At 52.5% G+C, this 14117-nt stretch overlaps 1 protein-coding gene across 1 annotated transcript in view; it reads right to left on the minus strand.

Moving 5' to 3' along the window:
- The window catches only part of SSPO (SCO-spondin), a gene marked incomplete at both ends in the record, with an annotated part of 95588 nt that overhangs the window by 24862 nt on the left and 56609 nt on the right, over positions 1-14117 (minus strand). The window contains 10 exons of the mRNA XM_015827615.1: positions 1415-1579; positions 3311-3490; positions 4264-4266; positions 4757-4848; positions 5396-5521; positions 7726-7855; positions 7953-8075; positions 8583-8762; positions 10154-10318; positions 13346-13492. Coding sequence (XP_015683101.1) covers positions 1415-1579; positions 3311-3490; positions 4264-4266; positions 4757-4848; positions 5396-5521; positions 7726-7855; positions 7953-8075; positions 8583-8762; positions 10154-10318; positions 13346-13492 — 1311 coding nt within the window. The remainder of the gene's footprint in view (positions 1-1414; positions 1580-3310; positions 3491-4263; positions 4267-4756; positions 4849-5395; positions 5522-7725; positions 7856-7952; positions 8076-8582; positions 8763-10153; positions 10319-13345; positions 13493-14117) is intronic.

Genomic DNA, 14117 nt, shown 5'->3' on the forward strand with positions numbered 1-14117 from the left:
GTTATTCTGTAAGGGTCTCCTGCTTAGTCAGGGGGCAGGACTAGATGACCACCGAGGTCCCCTCCAACTGTGTTATTCTGTAAGGGTCTCCGGCTTAGTCAGGGGGCAGGACTAGATGACCACCGAGGTCCCCCCCAACTCTGTTATTCTATAAGGGTCAATTGCTCGAGCAGGGGGTTGGACTAGATGACCACCGAGGTCCCCCCAATTTGGTTATTCTGTAAGGGTCTCCGGCTTAGTCAGGGGGTTGGACTAGATGACCACCGAGGTCCCCTTCATCTCTGTTATTCTGTAAGGGTCAATTGCTCGAGCAGGGGGGTGGACTAGATGACCACCGAGGTCCCCCCAACTCTGTTATTCTGTAAGGGTCTGCTGCTTAGTCAGGGGGTTGGACTAGATGACCTCCAAGGCCCCTTCCAGCTATGTAATTGTCTAAGGGTCTCCTGCTTAGGGGGTTGGACTAGATGACCACGGAGGTGCCCTCAACTCGGTTATTCTGTAAGAGTCTCCTGCTCGAGCAGGGGGCTGGACTAGATGACCACCAAATCCCCTCCAACTCTGTTATTCTGTAAGGGTCTCCTGCTTGGTCACGGGGTTGGACTAGATGACCTCCAAGATCCCTTCCAGCTATGTAATTCTCTAAGGGTCTCCTGCTTAGGGGGTTGGACTAGATGACCACCGAGGTGCCCTCCAACTCGGTTATTCTGTAAGAGTCTGCTGCTCAAGCAGGGGGCTGGAGTAGATGACCACCAAATCCCCTCCAATTCTGTTATTCTGTAAGGGTCTGCTGCTTAGTCAGGCGGCTGGACTAGATGACCACCGAGGTCCCCTCCAATCTATTATTCTGTAAGGGTCTCCTGCTTAGTCCGGGGGTTGGACTAGATGACCACCGAGGTCCCCTCCAACTCGGTTATTCTGTAAGGGTCTTCTGTTTAGTCAGGGGGTTTTACTAGATGACCACCGAGGGTCCCTCCAACTCGGTTATTCTGTAAGGGTCAATTGCTCGAGCAGGGGGTTGGACTAGATGACCACCGAGGTCCCCTCCAACTCGGTTATTCTGTAAGGGTCTCCTGCTTAGTCCGGGGGTTGGACTAGATGACCCCCGAGGTCCCTTCCAACTCTGTCATTCCGTGATTCTGTCAGGGTGTCCTGCTTGAGCAGGGGGCTGGACTAGATGACCCCCGAGGCCCCTAGTCCTGCGTTCGTCGTGACCTTGGGACCAATCACCAGGAGAGGGTGAGTGCGAGTCCCGCCTTAGGCCTGAAAGCCGGCTGGGTGACGGCGAGTTCTAGTCTGTTGCGTTCTGCTGTTGTGGGGAAAATAGGATGTTTGTTTGTGTGTGTGTGTGTGTGTTTGGTTGTTTATAAAAATAAGACACATGCGATAGATCCACGAAATTAAAAAAAATCCATACCTCGGCAGGGCTGCGTGTGGCAATCCCGGGTCTGGATCAGGGGGCCCGAGCACCCGGGACCCCCGTAGGCCGGCTTGGAGCAGGTGCGGTTGCGGGTCTGCACCCCGGAGTCACACGGCGCCGAGCAGACGGACCAGGCGGACCAAGGGGTCCAGATTCCCTCCACTGCGGAGATACATTGGGGAGGGGGCTTAAACCTGGACAAGGTTTAAACCAGGTTTAAGCCATCCTCCTTCACCACTGGTGTCTGTTGGGTGGGAGTGGGGGGGTGAGGATTGGGTTCGGGTCCCTCTGGCTTTGGAAGGGTGGCATTCCCAAACCGGGATGGTTGGAGACGTCAATCAAAGCTGAGCTGAAGGAACGAGACGACAATCAAAGCTAAGCCTGGATTAAGCTTCAATCAAGCTAAGCTTAATTTATGAGGAAAATCAAAGCGAAGCCTGAATTAAGCTTCAATCAAGCTGAGTTTAATTTATGAGGGGAAAATCAAAGCTAAGCCCGAATTAAGCTTCGATCAAAGCTAAGTTTAATTTATGAGAGGAAAATCAAAGTTAAGCTTCAATTAAACTTCAATCAAAGCTGAGCTTAATTTATGAGAGAAAAATCAAAGCTAAGCCTGCATTAAGCTTCGATCAAAGCTAAGTTTAATTTCTGAGAGGAAAATCAAAGTTAAGCTTCAATTAAGCTTCGATCAAAGCTGAGCTTAATTTATGAGAGGAAAATCAAAGCTAAGCCTGCATTAAGCTTCGATCAAAGCTAAGTTTAATTTCTGAGAGGAAAATCAAAGTTAAGCTTCAATTAAGCTTCGATCAAAGCTGAGCTTAATTTATGAGAGGAAAATCAAAGCTAAGCCTGAATTAAGCTGCAATCAAAGCTAAGTTTAATTTATGAGAGGAAAATCAAAGTTAAGCTTCAATTAAGCTTCGATCAAAGCTGAGCTTAATTTATGAGAGGAAAATCAAAGCTAAGCCTGAATTAAGCTGCAATCAAAGCTAAGTTTAATTTATGAGAGGAAAATCAAAGTTAAGCTTCAATTAAGCTTTGATCAAAGCTGAGCTTAATTTATGAGAGGAAAATCAAAGCTAAGCCTGAATTAAGCTGCGATCAAAGCTAAGTTTAATTTATGAGAGGAAGATCAAAGTTAAGCTTCAATTAAGCTTTGATCAAAGCTGAGCTTAATTTATGAGAGGAAAATCAAAGCTAAGCCTGAATTAAGCTGCGATCAAAGCTGAGCTTAAGTTATGAGAGGAAAATCAAAGCTAAGCCTGAATTAAGCTTCGATCAAAGCTAAGTTTAATATCTGAGAGGAAAATCAAAGTTAAGCTTCAATTAAGCTTCAATCAAGCTGAGCTTAATTTATGAGAGGAAAATCAAAGCTAAGCCTGCATTAAGCTCCGATCAAAGCTGAGCTTAATTTATGAGAGACAAAATCAAAGCTAAGCCTGAATTAAGCTTCAATCAAGCTGAGCTTAATTTATGAGAGGAAAATCAAAGCTAAGCCTGCATTAAGCTTCAATCAAGCTGAGCTTAATTTATGAGAGGAAAATCAAAGCTAAGCCTGAATTAAGCTGCGATCAAAGCTGAGCTTAATTTATGAGAGGAAAATCAAAGCTAAGCCCGAATTAAGCTGCGATCAAAGCTGACCTTAAGTTATGAGAGGAAAATCAAAGCTAACCCTGCGTTAAGCTCCAATCAAGGTCGTCAAATGGGGCAAAGCTTGCTTAACAACTGCCTCACTTCGCAAGGGAAATTGGGGCTCGTACGTCGAGGACTATCTACACAGGACCCTGTACCCCGAAAGGAGCTTCTCCAACGAAGGAGAACGATCTGGGAGAATCTGGGTGCACCAGGTGCAAATTCTGCCCTCCCACCCTTGGCGTCCCTTCAGCTGCTCACCTGGGCACAGGGGAGTGTCACAATCCTCGTCCTGCACGCTCTCTCCGTCGCACCCGACGGCCTGCGCCGTACCGTTGCAATGCCGGAATCGTTTTCGCGTGCCGACCAGATCCGGGGCGTAGAAGCAGGTCTTGGAGCAGGGGGACCAGGGGGTCCAGTCGCTCCAGAGCAAAGCCGTTTCTGCAGGGGAGAGGGGAGGGGGGAGTTGCTGGGTGGGTGGGTGGGTGCCGGGACGATAACCGTAGAACTTCACGGTCCGAAAAAGAGATCGGACAACCGTTTGTCTGAAACGGTATAGCGCAGTGGTTTCCGGTTTGGCGAACCAGCGAGGGTGGAGAGAGGATGCGAGCTGCAGGTACCCCTTCGTGAGACCGGGGCGCCTGCACCTCCCAGGGTGTTGGCCCGGGTATGTCCCGTCCGCACCGCTCCTGCGCCCGCGGTGGTTGACGAAACTCCCGCTTGTAGGGTCTGACGGTGAGGCTTTCTCGCCGTCGCCCTCCTCTCCGGTTTGACCGATGTCACCCGCAGCCATCCTGGCTAGGCCTTCGCGCGCCTTGAGGTTCTGGAAACGCGTCCATCGTGGAGAGCGCGGCTTGCTTCCTCCGGACGTCGGCGTGGTTGAACTTCGCCGTTTGTGGTTGCCGGCACCTCAGAGACATTTAGCTATGCACTTTGGGATGACACCCCCCCCTCCAAATGGTGCGGGAGAATGAACGAATCTCCGGAAAACATCTCAAACAGCAGGAACCGTTTTGTGCTTCAGTTTGTGATGCCGACAACACAGTCTCGTCCCCCAACGGCCTGCGACTGTCGTCAACAGGGAAGGGACGCAGGGCAGAAAAACATGCTGCAGCCAAGAAGGCTCCACACACATCTGCACTGCTCAGGTGATGCCGAGGACACAGGTAAACCCCCAAGTGGCCTCGACGACTCTCGAAAAGAAGGCAAATGACCAGCTGTTCTTCCATTCCCCACTATCCAATCAGAGCTTCTTGGACGAGAAGGAAATCTTCACGGGGAAAAATGATGGTGGGGAATGGAAGGATTTGTACTCCTTGAAGAACGCTGGTCATTTGCATTCTTTTAGAGAGCCTTTGAGGCCACTTGGAGGTTTATCTGTGTCCTCGTGGGACTTTCTTATTATTCTTTGAAGACGTTTCGCTTCTCATCCAAGAAGCTTCTTCAGCTCTGACTGGATGGCAGGGAGTGGAAGGATTTATACTCCTTGCAGAAAAACTGGTCATTTGCATTCTTTTAGAGAGGCGTGGAGGCCACTTGGAGGCTTATCTGTGTCCTCGCGGGACTTTCTTATTATTCTTTGAAGACGTTTCGCTTCTCGTCCATTATGACCCCTGGCATAAACGCTGTATTCTGCTATGCCGTGCGAAATAAACAAGAGGGCTCCGCCCTGCAGAAAGTGACAACAGCTGTTACCGTTGCTCTTACCTGTGATGCAGCTTGTGTGACACTCGCGCACCTCCTGGGCATCTCCTTGGCACGGGGCGCCCCCGTTGGCTGCCGCCGGGTTGGAGGGAGACCTGCCGAGAAAGAGGACGGTATCAAGGGACTTTTTGTTTCCAATCTACTTTTGGGGCATGGTAGTGTATAGAGCCAGCCTTCCGTTTACGACCGTCCATCACGGTCGTTAAGTCGTGAGAGTTGTGACAAGGGTCACCCGTGTGACCAGCTGGGTTTTGCAGCCTGTTTGTGGTGCGCGTTGAGCGACTGCTGCGGTCGTAAAGTGACACCGCAGTTAAGAAAATGCCGCAGTCGCTAAGGGAACCGACGGTATGCTGTGAAAAATGGAAATAAACGCCAGGGTTATGTTTTTCTAACGGAACGACAGAGCTGTTGTAAAACACGGTCACGTGACTGCAGGATGCTACACACAATGGACTAAATGAACTGTTGTTGAGGACTACCAATAAACAAACAAACACACTCCTCCTCCTGTGCGGCACAACCAAAACCCAATTCTGCGCCCGACTTCCACTGGATCCCGAGGGGTCCCACCCAAGATAGTGTCTCAGCCTCGCCGAGGACTCCCGGGTGAACCGATGCCGAGCAGGATGTTCCGTTTCTTACCGGAACCTTTGCTGCATCCCAACTCCGCAACTCCGGCTGCAGGGGGTCCACGGAGACCAAGCCGACCAGCCGCACTTCACCGGGCAGGCCACCGAGTCACAGGTCACCGTGCCATCCAGACAAACGCTGCGTGAGGACGAAACGGAGTTTAAGCACCCTCCTGTAGGCCGATGCTCAGCTCGGCTCGCTTCTGCTTTGGGGCCCCAGAGAAACGGTTTGGGGTGTGTGGGAAGAATCATAAATGTATTTAATTGTATTAAAAATTATTGTATAGGGCAAGGGTCCCCCGACCTACGGTCAGCGGCCCGGTACCGGGCTGTGGCGTGTTGGCCACTGGGCTGCAGAAATAGCTAGCGAGCTCCCCCCACTTGTGGTAGTGCTGCTGCGCGGCCGCTAGCTGCTCTGGTTGCGCATGCACAGGTGCGCTAGCACCTCCACCAGCATCATATGGGCGCCCCGTTTGCACAGGCGTGCAGGCACAAGAGGCCCGTTTATGCATGCGCGTGGGTGCCAGAGGCCCAGTTGCATGGGTGGCAGTAGCCCATTTGTGCATGCATGCACCCATTTGCGCCACCGCTGTGCGTATGTCCAAATGTGTGCTGCACATTTCCCTGCTCCTCCCTTTTCTTTCGGGCCACCAAGCCAGAAAGGCTGGTATAGGGAATCGTATGTTAACTACTCAAGGTCTCCAACAATGTTATTAATTACCAGCTTCCAAAATCCCTTAAACTTAACTGCAAACACGAGAATCAACGACACGCTTATTTTAAATTGTAAACACGCCCAAGCAAACACACAAAACTCAACACGATGTGAGCATCCTTATCGTGCTCACGACTCAAATGAGGAGACTCAATCGACCTCGCTTGATTTAATCAGCCCCTTCTCAACACGTACACACTTCCACACCAAGGACGGGCTCCCCTCTAAAACTATATCGCTGTCCCCCGTTTTCTCTGTAGTTGCCCCCCGTAGGCAAATCTCCTTGCTTTGGGGGAAGAAGAAATAAATGTCCTCTCCTCACAGCAGCTCGGCTTTCCTTTCGATTTCTTCTTGCGCGAGCTTGAGCTGGGACTCCAAATTATTCTTCCGATAGGGGCCACAGAATGTTCCAACTCACGGGTCTGCAACCCCCGGCTCCGAAGCTGCATGTGGCTCTTTGAGCCTTCTCCTACGGTTCCCAGTCCTCCTCCGCCATTTGCAGAGAGAGAGAGAGAGAGAGACAGAGACAGAGAGAGAGAGAGAGAGACAGAGAGAGGCACTTGCGCTTCCCTTCTCTCTCTCTCTCTCTCTCTCTGTGTGTGTGTGTGTGTGTGTGTGTGAAAAGAGAGTGGCCACACACTTTTCTCCAAGCTGACAAGCTTATTGGGTGGGGCTCCTGCCTTTGCTGCATCTCTACAGGAAGCAGCAGAAAGCTGCAAGCAGCAGCTCTCTCTCTCTCTCTCCCTCCCTCCCTCTCTCTCTCTCTCTCTCTCTCTCTCTCTCTCTCACACACACACACACACACACACACACATACACACACACATCTCACACTGAGTGGGGGAAGAGGACTGGCAGACCAAGGGCAGGAGAGAGCCAGCCCAATAAGAATGTGTGTCAGCTTGTCGGAGAACAGCGTGAAGCCAGCTTGCCAGGTGAGCAGAAAATCGGAGAGAGGGAGAGAGAGGGGGGAGAGAAAGAGAAAGAGAGAGGGAGAGAGAGAGGGAGAGAGGGAGAGGGAGAACTTATGCACAGCACCCTCTATTTCTTTTTAATTAAGCTCTTCAATCATGCCCCCTCTCCGGCGCGTGCACACGCGCGCCCAAGTTTTGCATCTCCCAGTGTTTTTCTTTCTGTGGGAAATGGGTCCAAGTGGCTCTTTTGAGTGTTTAAGGTTGCCTGCTTCCTGCAGAGACACAGCAAAGGCAGGAGCCCCGCCCAACAAGCTTGTCAGCTTGGAGAAAAGGCCTGTTTGGCCCTGTTCCAATTCAAGCCAGGGTTGCACAAGAATAAATAAAAATGAAATCGAGACAGCGGTGAGCAAAGATTTATTGATTCCCAAGAGCAAGGAGATTATCCCATCGGGGCAGCTACAGAGAAAATGGGGACCAGAGATATAGTTCTATAACGGAGCCTGCCCTTGGGAAATCCCAAAATTGAGGTGTTTGAACCTTGTCCGGTCCCATGCAGGGATCTTCCTCACCGTTCCCCAGGTGGGAAACCCCCCCCCCCAACAGTCTCCAAGAAGGTCCCAGCTTCTAGGCACACAGGTTCACCACTTCCTAGAGTAAACAGTTCCGCAGAGGAAGGGATGGGGTCTGCCCACACTGGGGATCCATCCCGCTCACCACTGGCTGCAGTTGTCCCTCAGGAAGATCTCTCCTGGACGACGGTGGTCCTGGTCAAAGAAGCAGTGACACTGGCTGATGTTCACACAGCCTCCCTCCTGCAGGAAGAGACCGGGGGGGCAGCGACAACCTGCAAAGACTCACAGCGACGGAGGGACATTAGGTACATGCGAAGAAGGGGGGTGCAAAGATACCCACCCACCCCCCGCCAAAGACTCAAGGCTCACCCTCTACGCAGCTGCTCTGGCAGGTCCTCCAGACACTTAGCTGGCGGCACGTCTGCGGGCAAGGGTCCACCAGGCCGCGGGCACAGTGCCCGGCTTGTACGAAGACCATGTCTGGGCCGCAGTCTGTGGAGAAAGACGAGGGCTGTAAAAGAGCAGAACTAACCGAATGACCGAGGTGGAAGGGGCCGTGGAGATCTTCTCGTCCAACTCCCTGCTCAAGAAGGAGACTCTCAAGGCCATGGATTCAGATGCTCAATGGAGGAGCGAGCTGTTTCCATCACAAGAAGAACTCCTACTATTGGACAATAGGAACAGCTGGTGGGTGGGAGCAAGAGAATCGATTGTTTCATTAGCTAAGCTTTTGAGTGGGAAAAGCAGAGCTGGTTTTGCTTCCGTGCCAATGTAAACTTTCAGTAAAAGATTATACGCTTGTTCAAATCATGTCCCAAGAATTTCTTTTTCTGGAAATGCCCACGGGACACCTGGCAGATTCGTATCTGCTGCTCTCTGGGCACGTGGAGAGTGCTTCTTCCAAGAAGGGGGGGGGGTCCTGGATCCCGATTGAAGCCTCTACCCTCTGTTTCCCCACCTGCTTCTCCCTCTCAGCCCCAGTGACCTCCCTTTCCTCACCCCGGGCGTCTCCGCAAGGCTGTTGGTTGCACGTTTCCATCTGCACGGCATCTCCGGGACAGAGCTGCCCGCTGTTCTTGGGTGGGGGGTCTTCGCAGGCCCTGGTACGGCTCCTCACGCCCCCCCGGCACTCGGCGTCGCAGTCTGACCACTCGCCCCAGGAGGCCCAGGCTCCGTTCACTGTGGCAGGGAAAAGCAGGCGGAAATAGCCCCGGTGTGAAAATTGGCCCTTTTTTCCAGTGCCGTTGTAGCGGTCAGTAAATGAACCGTTTTAAGTCGTGGGCTACCTGAACCAGCTGAGGGAAGCGGCCGCCAGCTTCCCCCTGGCTTGGATTCACTTCCAGTCAGCTTCCTTCGAGGGTAACAACCCCCAAATCGTCCAGGGAATGATATTCTTGAGCAGAAAGGGCACCACCAGGAGATACTTTAGAGACGGGAAGCGCCCTTAGGAAAGCCAGCACGTGTTTCTCCCCTGATCTCCCTACGGGGAAACCACGCTCTGCCTCGGCCTCTTGGATCTGACTTTCGCATTCTTCCCAAACCTTTTGCCAAGGAGTCACCGAACGCGGTGACTCGACTTACGATGCCCGTTGGGAAGGGAAATTCCGTCGCTAAGCAAGGCGGCGGTTCCGCAGCTTGGGCTCAATTTTCCCATCGGTTTGGGGCCGGGGTTCTGAAGGGAATCGCCGGCCTTCTTAAAGGGAATCGGGCTGGGGTTTCGATTGCACGATGGTGGGGATGCTGGGACAGTCCTCAGTGTGAGGACCGTCCCTTTTTTTCACAACCCCCGTAACTTCAATGGCCTGTTAAAGAAACAGTCGTAAGTCGAGGACCACTGGTGGAAGCCATGGGTGTGCAGAGCGGCAGTCCAGCCATAAAGCTCTGAGTTCCCAACTGTTGGATAGGCACCAATACAGAGAGTCCTCGACTTACGACGGTTCATTTAGCAACCGTTTGAAGTTACAACGGCACTGCAAAAAGTAAGTTTTCACACTTACGACTGTTGCATTCCTGTGGTCATTTGACCCAAAATGTGGATGTTTAACAACTGACTTGTACTTATGACAGTCGCAGCGTCCCGGAGGTCACGTGATCAAAATTCAGAAGCTCGGCAACCGACTCTTATTTATGATGGTCGCAGCATCCCGGGGTCACGCGATCAAAACTCAGACGCTTGTCAACCGACTCTTATTTATGACGGTCGCAGCGTCCCGGGGTCACGCGATCAAAATTCAGACGCCTGGCAACCGACTCGTATTTATCACGGTCGCAGCGTCCCAGAGTCACGCGATCCAAATTCAGACACTTGGCAACCGACTCGTATTTACGACGGTCGCAGCGTCCCGGGGTCACGGGATCAAAATACTTCAAAATATGAAGTAAAATATGGAATATTCAGCATTTCATGCGGTTCCACCAAACTGGCTCAAAATATTAGCTTGAGGTTTTTTTCTCAAGGGTTCCGGTGGAGTCCCGGTTTCTGGAAAGTCTAGGAATGGGGAAGGGGGGGGAGAGGAAGGATTTGGGGTCAACCCACAACTGGTGCCAGGGGCAGGAAAGCCGAGGAGTACCTGGACAGGCCCGGAGGAAGCAGGACCGGCTGTCAAACTCATCCCGGTCACAACGTCCACCCGGGAGAGCGTTGCGGAGTAGGTCGCGCCTCCGGAAGGTGACGCCCAGCCCACAAGATCGGCTGCATTCGCTCCAGGGGCTCCAGGGAGACAGGATACAGTCCACTGGGGGAGGAAGAGGAGGAGGAGGAGGAGGAGAAGAAGAAAGGGGAAGAGGAGGAGGAGAAGAAGAAGAAGAGGAAGAAGAGGAAGGGGAGGAGGAGGAAGAAGAAAGGGAAAAGGAGGAGGAGGACAAGAAGGGGAGGAGGAGAAAGAAGAAGGGGAGCAGGAGGAACAGGAGGAGAAAAGGGAGGAGGGAGGAGGAGGAGGAGGAGGAAGAAGAGAAGAAAGAAGAAGGGGAAGAGAAGGAGGAGGAGAAGGAGAGGAGGAGAAGGAAAAGAAAAAGAAGGAAGGAGAGGAGGAGGAAGAAGGAGGAGGAGAAGAAGAAGAGAAGGAGGAAGAGAAAGAAGAGGAAGTGGAGTAGAAAGGGAAGAGGAGGAGGAGAAAACAAGAAGGGGAGGAGGAGGAACAGGAGAAAAAAGAGAAAGAAGGAGGAGGAGGAAGAAGAAGAAGATGAAGAAGAGGAGGAGGAGAAGAAAGAAGAAGGGGAAGAGGAGGAGGAGGAGAAGAAGAGGAGGAGGAGGAGGAGGAGGAGGAGAAGAAAGAAGAAGGGGAAGGGGGGAGGAGGAGGAGAAGGGGAGGAGCAAGAGAAAAAGGAGGAAGGAGGAGGAGGAAGAAGAAGACAAAGAAGAGGAGGAGAAAAAGAAGAAGAGGAGGAGAAGGAGGAGGAGGAGAAAAAGGGGAAGAGGAGGAGGAGAAGGAAGAGAAGAAGGGGAGGAGGAGGAACAGGAGGAGAAAAAGGAAGGAGAAGGGGAAGAAGAGAAGGAGAAGGGGGAGGAGGAGAAAGAAGAAGGGGAAGTGGACAAGGAAGAGAAGAAGGGGGGGAGGAGGAACAGGAGGAGAAAAAGGAAGAAGGAGGAGAAGGGGAAGAGGAGAAGAAGAAGAGGAGGAGGAGGAGGAGAAGGGGGAGGAGGAGAAAGAAGAAGGGGAAGTGGAAGAGGACGACAAGGAAGAGAAAAGGGGGAGGAGGAGGAGCAGGAGGAGAAAGAGAAAAAGTTGGGGAGGAGGAAGCAGAGGAGGAGAGCAGCAGCAGGAGGAGGAAGAGAAGACACAGGAGGAGGAGAAGAAAGAAGAAGGGGAAGAGGAGAAGGAGGAGGAGAAGAAGAAGAGGAGGAAAAGGAGGGGGAGAAAGAAGAAGGGGAAGAAGAGGAGGACGACGAAGAGAAGAAGGGGAAGACGAGGAACAGGAGGAGAAAAAGGAGGAAGGAGGACGAAGAAGAAGAGGAAGAGGAGGAGAAGAAGAGGAGAAGGGGGAGGAGGAGGAGAAAGAAGAAGGGGAAAAGGACAAGGAAGAGAAGAAGGGGAGGAGGAGGAGGAGGAGAAAGAGGAGGAGGAGGAGAAAGAGTTGGGGAGGAGGAAGCGGAGGAGGAGAGCAACAGCCGGAGGAGGAATAGAGGACGCAGGAGGAGGAAGAAGAGGAATAGAAGAAAGAGGAAGAGGGGATAGAGGAGCAGCAGGAGGAGCAGGACCAGGAGGAGGAAGAGGAGGAAGAGAAGCAAGAGAATCAGAAGGAGCAGAGAGGAGAAGGCGAATAAAATATCGGTGGCAAGACCAGGGCAGATGCCGCCCCATCTCCCGCGGGAAATGCCCACCGGAGCCCGGGAGCGGCGCCTTGGGGAGGTCCCGGGTGGGGGCGGAGGTGGGGGCGAGGGTCCACGGCTCCTCCTCCCCCTCTCCCACTCCCCCNCCTTCTCCTCCTACTCATCTATTGTCTCCTTCTCATTATCTTCCTCCTCCTTCTCCTCCTCCTCCACCATCTTCTCCTCCTCCTCCTCCTTCTCCACTATCTTCCTTCTCCACCCCACCTCTCCTTCTTTTCATCTCTTGTCTCCTCCTCATTATCCTCCATCTTCTTCTCCTTCTCATTATATTCCCTCCTCCTCCGCTTTCTCCTTCTCCTACTCATCTATTGTCTCCTTCTCATCTTCCTCTTTCTTCTCCTCCTCCTCCACCATCTTCTCCTCCTCCTCCTCCTTCTCCACTATCTTCCTTCTCCACCCCACCTCCTCCTCTCCTTCTGCTTCTCCTACTTTTCACCTCTTGTCTCCTCCTCATTATCCTCCATCTTCTTCTCCTTCTCATTATATTCCTCCTCCTCCTCCTTCTCCTTTCCTCCGCCTACTCCTCATCTATTCTCTTCATTATCCTCCTTCTTCTTCTCCTTCTCCTCCTTGTCTATTGTCTCCTTCTCATTATCCTCCTCCTCCTCTTCATCTATTGTCTCCTTCTCATTATCCTCCTCCTCCTTCTCCTCCTCCACCATCTTCTCCTCCTCTTTCTCCACTATCTTCCTTCTCTACCCCCACCTTCTCCTCTCCTTCTCCTTCTGCTTCTCCTCATCTATTCTCCTTCTCATTATCCTCCTCCTCTTTTTCCACCATTTCCTCCTCTTCCTTCTCCTTCTCCACCATCTCCTTCTCCACCACCTCCTCCTCCTCCTCCTCTTCCTCCTTCTCCTCCTTTTCGTCTCCTCATTATCCTCCATCTTCTTCTCCTTCTCCTCCTCCCCTCCTACTCCTTCTCATCTATTCTCCTCATTATCCTCCTTCTTCTCCTCCTCCTCCTTCTCCTTCTCCTCCACCTCCTCTTCTTCCTCCTTCTCCTTCTCCTTCTCCTACTTTGCATCTCTTGTCTTCTCCTCATTATCCTCCATCTCCTTTTCCTTCTCATTATTCTCCTTCTCCTCCTCCTTCTCTTTTCCTCCTCCTCCTTCTCCTTCTCCACTACGACCTCCTCCCCCTCTCCCTCCATCTCTTCCTCCTCCTCCTCCCAGATGGACTCCATGTGAAGTACCCCCCCCTCCATGTGTGTACTTGGAACCCATCAACCCAAAGATCTTTGGACCGACCACCCAACCGCACGATGAAAGCGAACAACAAAACTCTTCTCTGGGAACCCCTGCAGCTAAACACGGCAGTCGCACCCCGGAAGCCCGGAGGAGAGCCTTATAGCCTCTCGCTGTCCTGAACACAACAGGAGCCCAGCGCCAACGGGACTAACCGACGGCTGTGCCGGTGCTGGGAGCGCACTCACCACAGTGGGCCTCGTCGGAGCCGTCCAGGCAATCCTGCTGCCCATCGCACACAAATACCGCTTCCACGCAACCCAAGGTCTCGCAGGCAAATTGTCCCTGTACGCACAGGATCCGGGGCATTCCAGCCGAAGGGACGAGAGTCGGCGCTGCCAAAACAAGATGGGAAACTGAGTCAGGGGGGGTGTGGGGCGGGATCCATGGAGGGTCCCGCTGGCCTCCGCGAGGCTGGAAGCGGAAATGAGGGTCGGTGGGCTTCTACTTGTCCCTTCCATCCAAAACTGGAGGGGGGGAGCATTCATGACGTCCCCTCACAGATGACATCACGGCATGGCTGATCTAACAGAATAACGGGGTTGGAAGGGACCGTGGAGGTCGTCTAGTCCAGGGCTTTTCAACCTTTCCACCCATTGTACCACTTTTAGGATACGGCAACATCCGAGGACCACCAGTTGCCTAGCAAGGCGTCAAAAACGTGATGACCAAAAAAAAGAAAAAAAAGAAAAAAAGTGATAAAGTAGAGGTAGTCCTCGACTTACAACAGTTTTCGCTTAGTGACTGTTCAAAGTTACAACGGCACTGAAAAAAGTGCCCCCCAAGGCACAGCCGAGCAAGACACCTGCCTGCCCGCCCGGCCGCGCTCTTCCTCCTGTCCGAGGTTTCCATTGTTGTGAGCATTTCTGTTGAGGATTGGCAGCGGGGGTGGGGTGGGGGGGTGTTTGGTTTTTATCCCTCCCCCCCCCCCGGCTGCTGGGTGGTTGCAGCAGGTTTTGG

The sequence above is a fragment of the Protobothrops mucrosquamatus genome, unplaced genomic scaffold, assembly GCF_001527695.2.
Source record: "Protobothrops mucrosquamatus isolate PMUCROS unplaced genomic scaffold, P.Mucros_1.0 scaffold3815, whole genome shotgun sequence".
Lineage (NCBI taxonomy): Eukaryota > Metazoa > Chordata > Lepidosauria > Squamata > Viperidae > Protobothrops > Protobothrops mucrosquamatus.